The 14505-nt window shown below is 43.9% G+C and overlaps 1 protein-coding gene across 1 annotated transcript in view; it reads left to right on the top strand.

Annotated features, from left to right (window-relative positions):
- TMEM131 (transmembrane protein 131) overlaps positions 1 to 14505 on the top strand; it is a 259254-nt gene that overhangs the window by 79526 nt on the left and 165223 nt on the right. Inside the window, exon 3 of the mRNA XM_066267786.1 lies at positions 9620 to 9660. Coding sequence (XP_066123883.1) covers positions 9620 to 9660 — 41 coding nt within the window. The remainder of the gene's footprint in view (positions 1 to 9619; positions 9661 to 14505) is intronic.

Below are 14505 nucleotides of genomic sequence, written 5' to 3'. Positions count from 1 at the left end.
CAAGGCATATATGAGAAAACAATCAATGAACAACGAAGGTCTCGCAATGAAAAACTGATGATTGATGCTTCTCATCTCTCCATTCCTGTCTGTCTGTCCCTGTCTATCCCTCTCTCTGACTCTCTGTCCCTGTAAAAATAAAAAGACAAAAACAAAATACACATAAGCAAACACATGTAGCAAAACAAAAATGTTTGTTTTTTGTTTGTTTGTTTGTTTGTATTTTTCTGAAGCTGGAAACGGGGAGAGACAGTCAGACAGACTCCCGCATGCACCCGACCGGGATCCACCCGGTACGCCCACCAGGGGCGACGCTCTGCCCCTCCGGGGCATCGCTCTGTCGTGACCAGAGCCACTCCAGCGCCTGGGGCAGAGGCCAAGGAGCCATCCCCAGAGCCCGGGCCATCTTTGCTCCAATGGAGCCTCGCTGCGGGAGGGGAAGAGAGAGACAGAGAGGAAGGAGAGGGGGAGGGGTGGAAAGCAGATGAGCGCTTCTCCTGTGTGCCCTGGCCGGGAATCGAACCCGGGACCCCTGCATGCCAGGCTGACGCTCTACCACTGAGCCAACCGGCCAGGGCTAAAACAAAAATGTTTTTTAAGTGATTTAAAATTTTCTATAACTGTCTCACAGGCACTTTGCCTGTTTTCAATGATGGGGTTATTTTCAGAAAATTTTTGGGAAGATGGAAAGTGGGTAGTTGATGAGAGGCAAAAGCACCTGTTTAGTTTTCTTAATCAAAAACAGACTGTATCCTTTACTCCTACCCCAATCCTTGAAGAAGTTTGTGATTTTATATCTGAAAGTGATGACAAATCTGATCATCTACAAGGAAACTTGGCTCTTTCTCTCAAGCATGGCCCTAGGGAAAGCTTCCCAGCATGGCCCTTGGTGCCATTGAGGATCTTAAATTCTAGTCTGGCACACACCTTGTCTTATATCTAAGCGCCTAGTGCCTTGTACACTACTAGCCTTGTCTTAATCTGTAGTAAATTTCATTTAGTTGAATTTTTCTAAGGAAATTAAATATTCTGTCCAGCAATTATGTAGTATAAAATGATTACCACATTAAAAATTGTTAGCAATAATAGGACCAACGTCAGCTCATGTAAGCTAAGAGAAATCAGTATTAGGCACAGATAGTCTTATCAAGGGTATGTGTCATAATAAGTATGTAATAAAAGACCAGATATCAGGATAAAGGTTCTGACTCATACCATTTGTTCTTGGACCAGTAATTTGAATTATTCAGAAGTTTAGTTTCCTTTTCTGTAAAATATAGTATCTCCAATGTGTAAAAACTGCAAAGGCCACTAGAGATACAGTGGCAGTTGTGGTTTGACTTATAATGCAAGGAGATGTCATTTATATTACAAATGAAAATATAAATTATTGCTATTTCTTTATAAAATTCAGGTTACAGAAGGGTTGTCAATCTTGGCACTATTTACATTTTGGTCCAGATGCTTTTGGAGGTTGGGATGGGGGAGTGGGAAGAAGAAGACTGGCCTGTGCATTATAGAGTACTTATCAGCTTCCCTGGCTTCTGCCCTGTAGTTGCCAGTGGCACAGCCCCCTCAGTTGTGGTTATCAAAAATATCAAGATATTGCCAAGTACCCCTAGAAGACAAAATTGCCCCAGAGGAGAGCTACTAAGTTATAGGGGGAAAATGATCATGTGTGTTATTTTTGTGATAAGAGAATTTAATATTTGAGAACATGTCACATATTATTTATATTTGCAGAGGCTGGTCCATTCAATTGGCAGAATATCTTTTCCTCCGTATATCCCTGTTTGGGTTGGGCATGCTCTCTGAGCAACTGTGATGAGATTGTTCTGACATCTGGAGCCTCTCAGTGATCTGGGCTGAGGCTGGAGTCCTTACATGCAGTAGCAGCGTAGACTCTGAATTCTGGATGGGAAGGAGACTATGCTTGTCTTTTGAGATAGACACAATGAAAAGATCATTTGCAATTAAGTCAGGAATTACCAACCTTAAGTTTCTGTGATTCAGTGAAATTTACTTTAAAATATAATAAATGTGTCTTAGATTTGATAGAAAATCCAAAAAAAATGTAACAGCATTTTTTTAGAATCCTGAGTACTCCTGATAAAGCATTTGTAAAGTTCAAAAATGCCTGCCAGTCAGATGATGAAATATGAAATCTCATTATCTTCTAAGGATTGCTTCATTATTTAGTGAGGGTAAGCATCTTTTCACATGATTATTGGCCATTTATTTTTCTTTAGTGAATTGTCTGTTCTTGCCCTTTGCTTACATTTCAATCACAGTACTCTTTTTCCCGTGTTCTTTATTTTTTCTTTTTGCTATTTTATAAAGATTTTTACATAGATGTAAGGTTATTTTTTATTTATTTATTTATTTTTTGGTATTTTTCTGAAGCTGGAAACGGGGAGAGACAGACAGACTGCCGCATGCGCCCAACCAGGATCCACCCGGCACGCCCACCAGGGGCGAAGCTCTGCCCACCTGGGGGCGATGCTCTGCCCCTCCGGGGCGTCGCTCTGTTGCGACCAGAGCCACTGTAGCTCCTGGGGCAGAGGCCAAGGAGCCATCCCCAGCGCCCGGGCCATCTTTGCTCCAGTGGAGCCTTGGCTGCGGGAGGGGAAGAGAGAGACAGAGAGGAAAGAGAGAGGGAGGGGTGGAGAAGCAGATGGGTGCTTCTCCTGTGTGCCCTGGGGGGGAATCGAACTCGGGACTCCTGCACGCCAGGCTGACGCTCTACCACTGAGCCAACCGGCCAGGGCCAGATGTAAGGTTATTAATGTATAACTTCCTTGCTTGCTTTTTTTCCTCCTTGTGCTCCTGTTTTGACAATCCTTTTGTCTTTTCTAAACAGAAAAGTTGATGATCTCATTTAATCATAATGCATTTGTGTTTAATCCAGTCCATCTAATTTTTATGCTTTCCTTTTGTTTTCTCTTTCTTCATTTAGAGGCTTTTCAGATACACGTTTAAAATATGTCTAAACCTTTATTTTTCACATTACCTTTTAATTAAAATAGTGTTTTTTATGATCTCTCCCTTTCTTTCAGTTCTTAGGGTGTATTGTTGGCACATCCTGAGATTTTTACTTTTTATTATAGTTAAATAGTTATTTTTCTATTTTGTGACTTATACTTCAAAAACAGTTACTTTTGACTTTTCTATCCTATTTCCACAGTTCCTTTACCTTAAGTATCTACTTATCTTTCACAAGATAGCTTCCTCATTTGCAATTCTTCATGAGTAATCTTTTTGGCCAGATTGTCTTACTGAAGGTTTCCCCCCCCCCCCAAGAAAGTGTACACAAGGCCCTGGCCGGTTGGCTCAATGGTAGAGCATCGGCCTGGCATGCAGGAGTCCCGGGTTCGATTCCCGGCCAGGGCACACAGGAGAAGCGTCCATCTGCTTCTCCACCCCTCCCCCTCTCCTTCCTCTCTCTCACTTGCCCTCCCGCAGCCAAGGCTCCATTGGAGCAAAGTTGACCTGGGGGCTGAGGATGGCTCTATGGCCTCTGCCTCCAGCGCTAGAATGGCTCTGGTTGCAACAGAGCAACGCCCCAGATTGGCAAAGCATCGCCCCCTGGTGGGCATGCCGGTGGATCCCGGTCGGGCGCATGCGGGAGTCTGTCTGACTGCCTCCCCATTTCCAACTTCAGAAAAATACAAAAAAAAAAAAAAAAAAGTGTACACAGGTGATATACTTCCTAGTGCCCATTCTGTCAACTTCAAACGGGAACCAGTTTTGCTCCTCTAGAATTGTTAGGTGACGCTTTTTTTGAAGTGACATACAGTATACTGGTCACGTTGCCTAAGTGTATATATAGACTTAGTCTGCAATTTGAAAAGTGTGATATACTTACCGCTATACACCTGTGAGTCCATCACTACAATCAAGATAACAGATCCATCAGCCATGAAAGTTGACTCTTGACCTTTGGTGATCTATTTATTCTTACTCTCTCTCTTTAGGCAACCACTGATCTGCTTTCTATCACTATCAGTTCATTTGTATTTTAAACCACTTTATATAAATGGAATCATACAGAATGTACTTTGGGGTAGATCAAATTCATAGAGACAGAAAGTTAAAAGGGCCAGGGTTTGGGGTAGGGGGAGTCCCAGTCAGCATAATTATTTTGCCATTTATTCATGTTGCTGCGTGTATCAATAGTTTATTTTTTTATTCAAATACTGTCTTTTTTAGTTATTTTTAAAATAATACATATTTGTTTATAACAATAAAGAAATGTTTAATGGGGAAAAAAGGTTCTCAATCTTGAGTTTGGTGTGTGTGTGTGTGTGTGTGAACGCATGCGCTGATGAGTATTCCATTGTGTAGATGGAAATTTGGGTTGTTCCTAAGTATTGACTGACTGCAACTAAAGCTATTGTAAACATTCATGTACAAGCCTTTGGATGGATATATGCTTTTGTTCCTCTTGTGCAAATATCTAGGGGTGCTGTTGTAGGTCATATGGTAGGTATATGTTTACCTTGGTAAGAAATTGCCAAGCTTCTTAAGTGATGACTCTAATTTGCATTCCCACTAGCTATGTTTGAAAGAAAATTATGGTTACTCCACATCCTCAACAGCCTTTTGTATAATCAGTTTTTTTCCATTTTGGGCATTATAATAGGTATGTATACTGCTCACAAAAATTAGGGGATATTTTATAGTTTCATATTCATTTTGAAATATCCCCTAATTTTTGTAAGCAGAATATTTATTGTTGTAGTTTAGCTTTTCCTTAATAGCTGATACTGAGTATCTTTTCATGTGCTTAGCTGACATTTGTATAATTGCCAATTTTTAAAAATTGGGTTTTTTGTTTTTTTTATTTACTTATTTATTTTTTACAGAGACAGAGAGTCAGAGAGAGGGATAGACAGGGACAGACAGACAGGAACGGAGAGAGATGAGAAGCATCAATTATTAATTTTTCATTGCGTGTTGCAACACCTTAGTTGTTCATTGATTGCTGTCTCCTATGTGCCTTGACCGTGGGTCTTCAGCAGACCGAGTAACCCCTTGCTGGAGCCAGTGACCTTGGGTTCAAGCTGGTGGGATTTTGCTCAAACCAGATGAGCCTGCACTCAAGCTGACGTCCTCGGGTCTTGAACCTGGGTTCTCTGCATCCCAGTCCGATGCTCTATCCACTGCGCCACCGCTTGGTCAGGCAAAAAATTGGGGGTTTTTAATTAAGATTCTTTATATGTGCAAGGTACAAGTTTTTTGTTTGTTTGTTTTTTTGTACTTTTCTGAAGCTGGAAACGGGGAGAGACAGTCAGACAGACTCCCGCATGCGCCCGACCGGGATCCACCCGGCACGCCCACCAGGGGCGAAGCTCTGCCCACCAGGGGGCGATGCTCTGCCCCTCCGGGGCTTCGCTCTGTCGCGACCAGAGCCACTCTAGCGCCTGGGGCAGAGGCCAAGGAGCCATCCCCAGCGCCCAGGCCATCCTTGCTCCAATGGAGCCTTGGCTGTGGGAGGGGAAGAGAGAGACAGAGAGGAAGGAGGGGGTGGGGGTGGAGAAGCAAATGGGCGCTTCTCCTATGTGCCCTGGCCGGGAATCGAACCCGGGTCCCCCGCACTCCAGGCCGACGCTCTACCGCTGAGCCAACCGGCCAGGGCTCAAGGTACAAGTTCTTAATAAAACATGTGATTTGCAAATATTTTCTCTGTGTGGTTTGCCTTTTCATTTTTATAACTGTCTTTTTGAGATTATCATCATTTTTTTTTCTTTTATACCTAGTAGTTTTTTGCCTCATTCATGAAATCATTGTCTATTTCAGGGTTGCAGAGATAATCTGTGTTTTCTTATTGAAGCTCTGTAATTTTAGTTTCTATGCTTTAGTTTTTATCTCAAACTAGTTTGAGTGCCTGGTATGGCATTAAGGCTTACTTTCCTTTCAGTAGGTTTGTCTGGCTGTTTTAGCTCCATTTGTTGAAAAGTATGTTTCTCTATTGAATTTCATTGATCTATTTTTTGAAAATCAAATGAGTGTGAGTTTATATCTGGACTTTCTCCTGTTCCATTAATCTGTTTACCTTTATATCAGTACCACACTATCTTGATTGCTGTAGTTTTGCGGTGTTTTCTTTGTTTTTGTGTTTTGAATGTGGTAAGATTTATGTAACATAAAAATTACATTTTTAACCACTTTTAATTGTACAGTTTAGTTGAATTAGGTGTGTTTATACTTGTTTCACGTCAGCACCATCCAACTCCAGGACTTTCCATCATCCAAACTGGAACACTGCAACTCCCCTCCCCAGACCCTGGTTGTTTTACTGCACCATCCTCCTTTCTGTCTCTGTGAGTTTGACAACTCTAGGTACCTCATGTAAGTGGAATCTTATCTTATTTGTCCTTTTGTGACTGCTTATGTCACTTAGTATAAGTATTAGACTTAACCTTCAAGGTCCATCTATGTTGTAGCATCTATCAGAATTTCCTTTCTTTTTAAGACTGATTAATGTTCTGCTGTATAAATTACATTTTGTTCATCTATATAGCAGTTGATAGGTACTTGGGTTACTTCCCCTCTTTAGCTATTGTGAAAGATGCTGCTGTGAACATGATGTCCAGACATCTGAGTCCCTGCTTCTATTTGCAGTGTTTTTGAGTCTATACCCAGCAGTGGATTACTGGGTCATGCGGTAATTGTTCCATCTTTTGAGGAACTACCAGACCATTCTTCGCATGGCTGCACATTCACACTCCTACTAGCAGTGCAGTGCACAAGGGGTCCAGTTTCTCTGCATCACAAACTTCAGTTATTCCATTTACCAACACTTGTTTTCTGAGTTTTTTATAGTCACTATCCTGATGGAATGAAGTAGTATAGCATCTCATTGTCGTTTTGATTTGCATTTCCCTATTGAATATCTTTTTATGTGTCTTCTAGCCATTTGTGTGCCCTCCTTAGAGAAATGTCTATTCAAGTCCTCTCCATTTTTTAATCAGGTTGTTTTTTGCTGTTGAGTTGTGGAGGTTCTTTATATATTCTACATATTAATATTTCATCAGATACATAATTTGCAAGTATTTTCTCCCATAATAGAAAGTTAAAGAATTTCTCTTTAAATACAGAAAATGGAAGAGTTGAGAGAATGAACACCCATCACCTACCACTGAGATAGACCCAGTGGTTGTTAGCATTTTGCTGTATTTGCTTTATATGCACATGTACTTTTATGCACACACACATTAGGTCACTGAAACATTTTAAAGAAAATTACGGGTATCCTGACATTTTACCTTCACTCAAGCATTCATTCACTTTTAAAAATAAGGACATTTCCCATATGTGCCATATTTACTCCATATACACTCTCCAAAATACCATTTTAAAATAATGTATATTAATGGGAAAAAATAATGGCACAAATCTACAGCTTTTTCTAATTATAACATGGAAGCTAACCTTTTGGGGTAAGTTGACTGATGGTCTTCCTTAGAGTCTGGGCATTTGCTCACACATCATTATTAAGCACTTTATTTCCTTCATTGGGTCCTCCCAACTTCTTGCTTTTTCTCTTGTCCTCCTCTCATCTGTCCTCTACACTAGAGCCAGAATAATATCTTTAAAACCATGTCAGTTTCTATCTCTTACTCCCCCAGATTCCTTGTATTGCATTTAGAATATACAAATTTCAAACTTCTTACCATGGCTTCTTCCCAGAGCACAGCATAATCTGCCCCTGCCTCACTTTCCTATTCTTTCTCCCTTCTCTCTAAGCTCTAGCCAAATATACCTGCTGTCTGTTTTTCAAACATCCAACCTCTTCCCTGTAGGAGGCCCTCTGCATGTGCCATCTTCTCCACCACCACCCAGTCTTGCTGCTGCACACAGCTCGTTTTATCCTTAAGGCTTTAGTAGTTACCTCTGTAGACAGGCCTTCCCTCGTCACGTTTAAGTATGTCACCTATTTATTCTCTGACACAGCACCTTTCCAGGATTTTAATAGTCCTTTATTCAATGTGTAAACACATATTTATTTACTTTTTAAATCACTGTCCCCCTCCAATACCTTGAGCTTTATAATGGCTGAAAATGTTACACACCAGCACTTGACACACAGTAGTGAGCAGTGAACAGTGAGAGGCACATGGAGCCTCACAAAGTGGTTGTGAAGAGAACTCTTCTCATAGGAGGTGTTGGTCTGGCAAACTTTTAAAAATCAGTAACGTTACTTTGTATTATTAGCATGTGTGTTAAAATGTAATCCAAATAATTCTTGCATTTGAATTAATAGGTTCCCCTACTACCTGAAAGCAGACATTTCTATGCAGCCTTTTTTGTTTGTTTTTTTTAAGTGAAAGGAGGAAAGATATTGAGATAGACTCCTTCCTGCATGTGCCCAACCGTGATCCACCCCTCAACCCCATCTGGGGCCAATGCTTGAATCAACTAAACCATCCTTAGCACGTGAGGCCAGCACTCGAACCAACTGTTATCCTCTGTGCCCAGGTGCGATGATTGAACCAATTGAGCCACTGGCTGCAGTAGGGGAAGAGAGAGAAGGAGGAAAAGGAGGGGCAGAGAAGGAGATGGTCACTTCTCCTGTGTGCCTTGACGGGGGATTGAACCTGGGAGATCTGCACGCCAGGCTCTATCCACTGAGTTAACTGCCAGGGCCTCTGTGCAACCTTTCATAAGCTGAAATGGTGTACAGGGGAGAAGCAAAATTTTATGTTTCTAGATCCAAAATGTACAACAGGCATAATGTCTTTATTTTATTCATTATGATCAAAATGCTTCATTATGTCCACTTTTATGGTGAAGTGTAACACCCTTACAAGCTCTCTTAGGCTTTTTTGATACTCTAGGACAGTGGTCCCCAACCTTTTTTGGGCCATGGACTCAGAAAATATTTTCACAGACCGGCCTTTAGGGTGGGATGGATAAATGTATCACATGAACTCAACAAGCATCAAGAGTGAGTCTTAGACAGATGTAACAGAGGGAATCTGGTCATTTTTAAAAATAAAACATCATTCAGACTTAAATATAAATAAAACGGAAATAATGTAAGTTATTTATTCTTTCTCTGTGGACCGGTACCAAATGGCCCACGGACCAGTACCGGTCCGCGGCCCAGGGGTTGGGGACCACTGCTCTAGGACACAGCTTGGTAACGGATGCACAAAATAAATGGTGATAAGGCCCAGGTGCTCCCACACGTAGTCAGGGCTCTGGGCTGGATGCTAAGATGCAGAGGGCGGTTACAGGGAAGGAGCTTGGTGGGCCGCTCTTACTGCTGGAGCGCCCCGCCTCTGTAACAGCTGCTGCCGAGTGAACTCTGAGCTCTAGTTTAGCTTTCACCCTTTTTCGTAAAAGCAGAAATCCTCTTTGGGTTGTTTCGGTTAGTGAAAATAGGCTTAATATAGGCCTCTTTTGAAGTAAAGTGGTGTGATGCGAACTTAGGAAAAGCAGTGGCTACCTCTATATAATGTGACAAATCATCTCATGATTTGGGGATCAGTTTAACCTGGAAATTCAAGTGAACATAAAATCAAAGTTGAAATTATAACAAAATATTTTGGATATTTTGTATGTCTGTAGTATAAAGATGTTTAGTACTTTTATTGTTTTCTTCCTTTCACAGACTGAGACAACGCTTGGATTCAGTTCTTATCAACAAAAAAGGTAAAGAAGGAATATATATATAGATATTATATAAAATTCTGTAGATTTAGTAAAATACTAAATACTCAGTTTCTTCTGGGGGATTCCTGCAATGTTCCCCTTCTCTTTCCCCTTCTCTTTCCCCATACTTTTTTAATGAAGAGGTAAGAACATGTTATAAACTACATTAAATAATGTATTTCAAGTATTGTGTATGGAAAAACCAGGTTTTAGTCTGAATTTGCATGTGATGCATTGTATAGCACCCTGTATGAAGGGCTCTTACTCATAGCTGAAACTTCCTGGCTTTGTAAGGGGATCAACTTTGTAACTCCCTTTTGACTTCTCTTGGGGCTCTCCCTGACTTTTGCAGACTGACCATTGCTGCCTTCAGTCTCACCTGAGGTCGGTATGCCTGCAGGCCCCGAAGGGAAACTGGGAGCAGTGAAACCCAGTCTTGTGTCTAAAAGAGTGTTTGACCCTCAGGTACTATGAGACAATATTCATGCGTGTGAATTTGAAGATGCCTTTCACACCTCAAAATTTTTGGTATTTTTGTAGCTTCTCACATCTATTATGAAGATAATATAAAGAATGATACTGCCTAATTCCTTTTCATATCCAGTAAGGGCCTGCATCTGGTTTTTGGAGAGCTTTCTGTGAATTAGAAATCCTTAATGCTCAAGTACACCCAGGATTATTCTCACACTAGTGAAATTCAGACAGCATCAACAGAAACTTATTTTGAGACAGAAGTAACAAGTATTCAAATTAAGAGTAGGACAGCTAAAACTTAACTTTATAAATATATATTAATGAAACTCCTTCAGTAATTGCTGTTTTTTGTTCTGCTCCTTCATATCTGAAGTTAAATGTTTCTACTTCCCTATTGCTCTGTCCTTCCCCTAATATTTTATGTGACTCTTGGGACCTGCCCTGCTCGTGAATGCTGCCCAAAGGACATGTCCACCGCCAACAGTAAGGCATAGACTTCTCTGCTACTATGATTATAAACCTAATGCCCCCTTCCATCTTTAGCCTCTCCCCAGATACTTTTGACTCTGGGGTAGATTGTTTCTAGACCCCTGGAAGTCTAGCCTGATGCCACCTTGGCTGGACCATCTAAGAATCCTAGAACTCTGTGACCCATCTATAGCAAAGTTAGTGTTAAGAAAAGCTCCCCTGGGCCCTGGCTCAGTAGTAGAGCGTCAGCCCGATGTGTGGAAGTCCCGGGTTCAATTCCCAACCAGGGCACACAGAAGAAGCAACCATCTGCTTCCCTGCCCCTCCCCCTCTCATTTCTCTCACTCTCTCTCTCCTCTCCTCATGCAGACAAGGCTACATTGGCCCAGGGGCTGAGGACAGCTCCATGGCCTCTGCCTCAGGCACTAGAATGGCTCCAGTTGCAACAGAGCAACGCCCCAGATGGGCAGAGCATCGCCCCCTAGTGGGCATGCTGGGTAGATCCCAGTCAGACGCATGCGGAAGTTGACCTTTCTGCCTCCCTGCTCTTCACTTCCCTGATATCTACATCTCTCTAATGAATTTACAGTAATGAAAAACTTACTGGCGTAGAAATCATCTTACTGTGATGCCAGGTTCTGCAGGTCAGGAACTTAGAGCACAGCAGAGGCAGCTTGCCTGTGTTCCATGGTGATCTGAGCCTCAGCTGGGATGACTCCAGAGCTAGAGGTATGATATGATTGCTGTCATGTCAATGCCAGCTTGTTACCTGGACCTCAGCTGAGTTGTCACTTAGAACAGTGTTTTTCAGCCACCTGTTTGTGGTCCGGTGGCAGTCCACCAGAAATTTTGTGCCAGTCCTCGAAAGAGTTAACCACCCTGATGCTGTGTGAGACTGTGATCGTCTACCATAGACTTCATGGGTGGTGAACTATTTTGGAGGCAGCATGAGTATTTTATTGGACAATAAAAAAGGAAAAGATGTTCAACATTATTAGTCCTTAGGGAAATGCAGATTTAAGCTAAAATGTATTTTCTTTTTTTTGTATTTTTCTGAAGCTGGAAACGGGGAGAGACAGTCAGACAGACTCCCTCCCGCATGCGCCCGACCGGGATCCACCTGACACGCCCACCAGGGGGCGATGCTCTGTTGCAACAGAGCCACTCTAGCGCCTGGGGCAGAGGCCAAGGAGCCATCCCCACCGCCCGGGCCATCTTTGCTCGAATGGAGCCTTGGCTGCGGGAGGGGAAGAGAGAGACAGAGAGGAAGGAGAGGGGGAGGGGTGGAGAAGCAGATGGGAGCTTCTCCTGTGTGCCCTGGCTGGGAATCGAACCCGCGACTTCTGTACGCCAGGCCGACGCTCTACCGCTGAGCCAACCGGCCAGGGCCCTAAAATGTATTTATAGGAAAATATGTGTATTATACAGGAATAATCTATATCCATTTCTCGTCACTTTTTTTTAGCTTTCTCTAATAAAAATCATATTTAGAACCATTTTAAACAGCTAGTAACTTTGAAAGTTTTTGTTTTGTTTTTTTTTTTCATTTTTCTGAAGCTGGAAACAGGGAGAGACAGTCTGACAGACTCCCGCATGCGCCCGACCGGGATCCACCCAGCACGCCCACCAGGGGGCGACGCTCTGCCCACCAGGGGGCGATGCTCTGCCCATCCTGGGCGTCGCCATGTTGCAACCAGAGCCACTCTAGCGCCTGGGGCAGAGGCCACAGAGCCATCCCCAGCACCCGGGCCATCTTTGCTCCAATGGAGCCTTGGCTGCGGAAGGGGAAGAGAGAGACAGAGAGGAAAGCGCGGCGGAGGGGTGGAGAAGCAAATGGGCGCTTCTCCTATGTGCCCTGGCCGGGAATCGAACCCGGGTCCTCCGCACGCTAGGCCAGTAACTTTGAAAGTTTTACTTGAAATGGTACTCCTTCCCCCCATATTTCCACTTACAGCACTTTGTGGATCAGGGTACAAAAGAGTAATCTCAAATGTGTGTTGTGTACATAAAAACGCAGATTTCTGGATTCCACAACAGATGTAAGGTATCAGATTGGAGATGGGGCTCTGGAATCTGCACTTCTGCTAGCACTTTAAATGATTAAGATGTTGGTGGCAGAGAGTGACGTCAGAGTAATGGCGCGATAGGAAGCGATACCAATAAATCTCCCCCAAAACTCAATAAGATCTTCAACCAGAAACAGAAAAACCTATCCTTGGAGCCTCCAGATGTTTTGCAATACACCCGAAGGTATGGTCGAGCGAAAAATTGGCTAAAAATATAATCAAACCCCGAAGGAAATAGGGAGTAAGAAATACTCCGCCTTCCTCACTGACCTAAACAGGGCGGCTTTCACTGGGAACTGAGAATATAGAAACTAAGGCGGGCAAAAGGGGTGAATAGATCCAGGCTGCGGCACAAACTGCCGAACCAGGCTGTGGCACAGAGATCCAAACCGAGGAAAAACTGTTCCTGTCGCAACCCAGGCAATACAAGCTAACACTCGCGCCAAACCCAGACAAAGAAAGACAAGCGGGGCACCCATTTTCCCTGATCTCCGGGTCGGCGCACACAGATAGTGAGCGAGAGAATTCTTCCAAAGCCCCGGGAGTGGGCGCCCGTGTTATCCCACAGAGAGGCAGAGTCAGAGGCCTTTGTGTGAGCCGAAAGCGGAATCTCCGGGCTGCCCCAGGGAGCTGCACACGGGGAGGGAGTGAGAGCCAATTTTAACACTGGAACTTTTCCGTGCGGGAGGGGGATTCACTCAGGAGTGGGCGCCCGTGTTACCCCTCAGAGGGGCAGAGTCAGAGGCCTTTGTGTGGGACGAAGACAGAATCTTCGGACCACCCCAGCACCCTGGGAAAGCCGCGCACGGGGATGGAGCAAGAGCCAATTCCAACACCAGAACTTTTCTGTGCAGGTGGGGGTTTCACTCAGAAGGTGAGGCGGCCGGCCTGATATCCTGGTCTGTGCACGCAGATAGTGGGCGAGAGATTCCTCCGAGTGCCTCGGCAGTGCCCGCCCGTGTTATGCCACAGAGGGGAAGAGTCAGGGGCCTTTGTGTGGGCCAAAAGCGGAATCTCGGGCTGCCCCAGCGCCTTAAAAAAGCTGAGCTCGGAGACATAGCAAGAGCCACTTCCAACGCTGGAACTTTTCTGTGCGGGCGGGGGTTTCACTCAGAGGGTGAGGTGGCTGGCCGGATATCCTGGTCTGTGCGCTCAGATAGTGGGCGAGAGATTCCTCCAAGTGCCTTGGCAGTGCGCGCCCGTGTTATCCCACAGAGTGGCAGAGCCAGAGGTCTTTGAGTGGGCGGAAGCCCCACCTGATTATGCTAGCAGCTCTGACTGAGCCTCACCCAGAGCCCTGTGCTGAGTGGGAATAGAGTGGGGAGTTGCCAGCTCTTTGAGCCTCTTACTATCCTGGCAGAGGCAGCAGCAACCCCATAGCTGGATTATGAGGCTAACAATTGAGGAAGGAAAGACTAGGAGAAAGGCTCCAGGAACACGGACTCTCTCACTGGAGGAGCCTATAAATGCTAATGAGCCTCGACTGCCAACGAGACTAAAGCGCAATACACGACATCGCCATAGAGACTTATCAACTGCAAACCTCTACCTGAGCGTGCCAAAGGGGCAGAACCCGAGGTACAGAGTCACCGACCAGGAAGAGGGAGAGAAAAGGAAAAGCAAGAAGATAACCTCTCAAAATCAAGAATAATACGCAGACTTTATAGCCTATCCCATTTTATTATATTTGTTCGTTTGTTTCTCTTATCTTCACTCTTGATTTTTTTTTTCCTCCTCCAATTTGGTCGTTTAACTCTCTGACGGTCTTACTCTCTCCTCTCCTTGAACTACACTACCCATAAGTGTTACATCTCCCATTATCTTTTCTTTCCTCTTC

Source organism: Saccopteryx bilineata, chromosome 3 (assembly GCF_036850765.1).
Source record: "Saccopteryx bilineata isolate mSacBil1 chromosome 3, mSacBil1_pri_phased_curated, whole genome shotgun sequence".
Lineage (NCBI taxonomy): Eukaryota > Metazoa > Chordata > Mammalia > Chiroptera > Emballonuridae > Saccopteryx > Saccopteryx bilineata.
The sequence above is the reverse complement of the archived record's forward strand: the minus strand, read 5'-3'. Positions and strand labels throughout refer to the sequence as shown.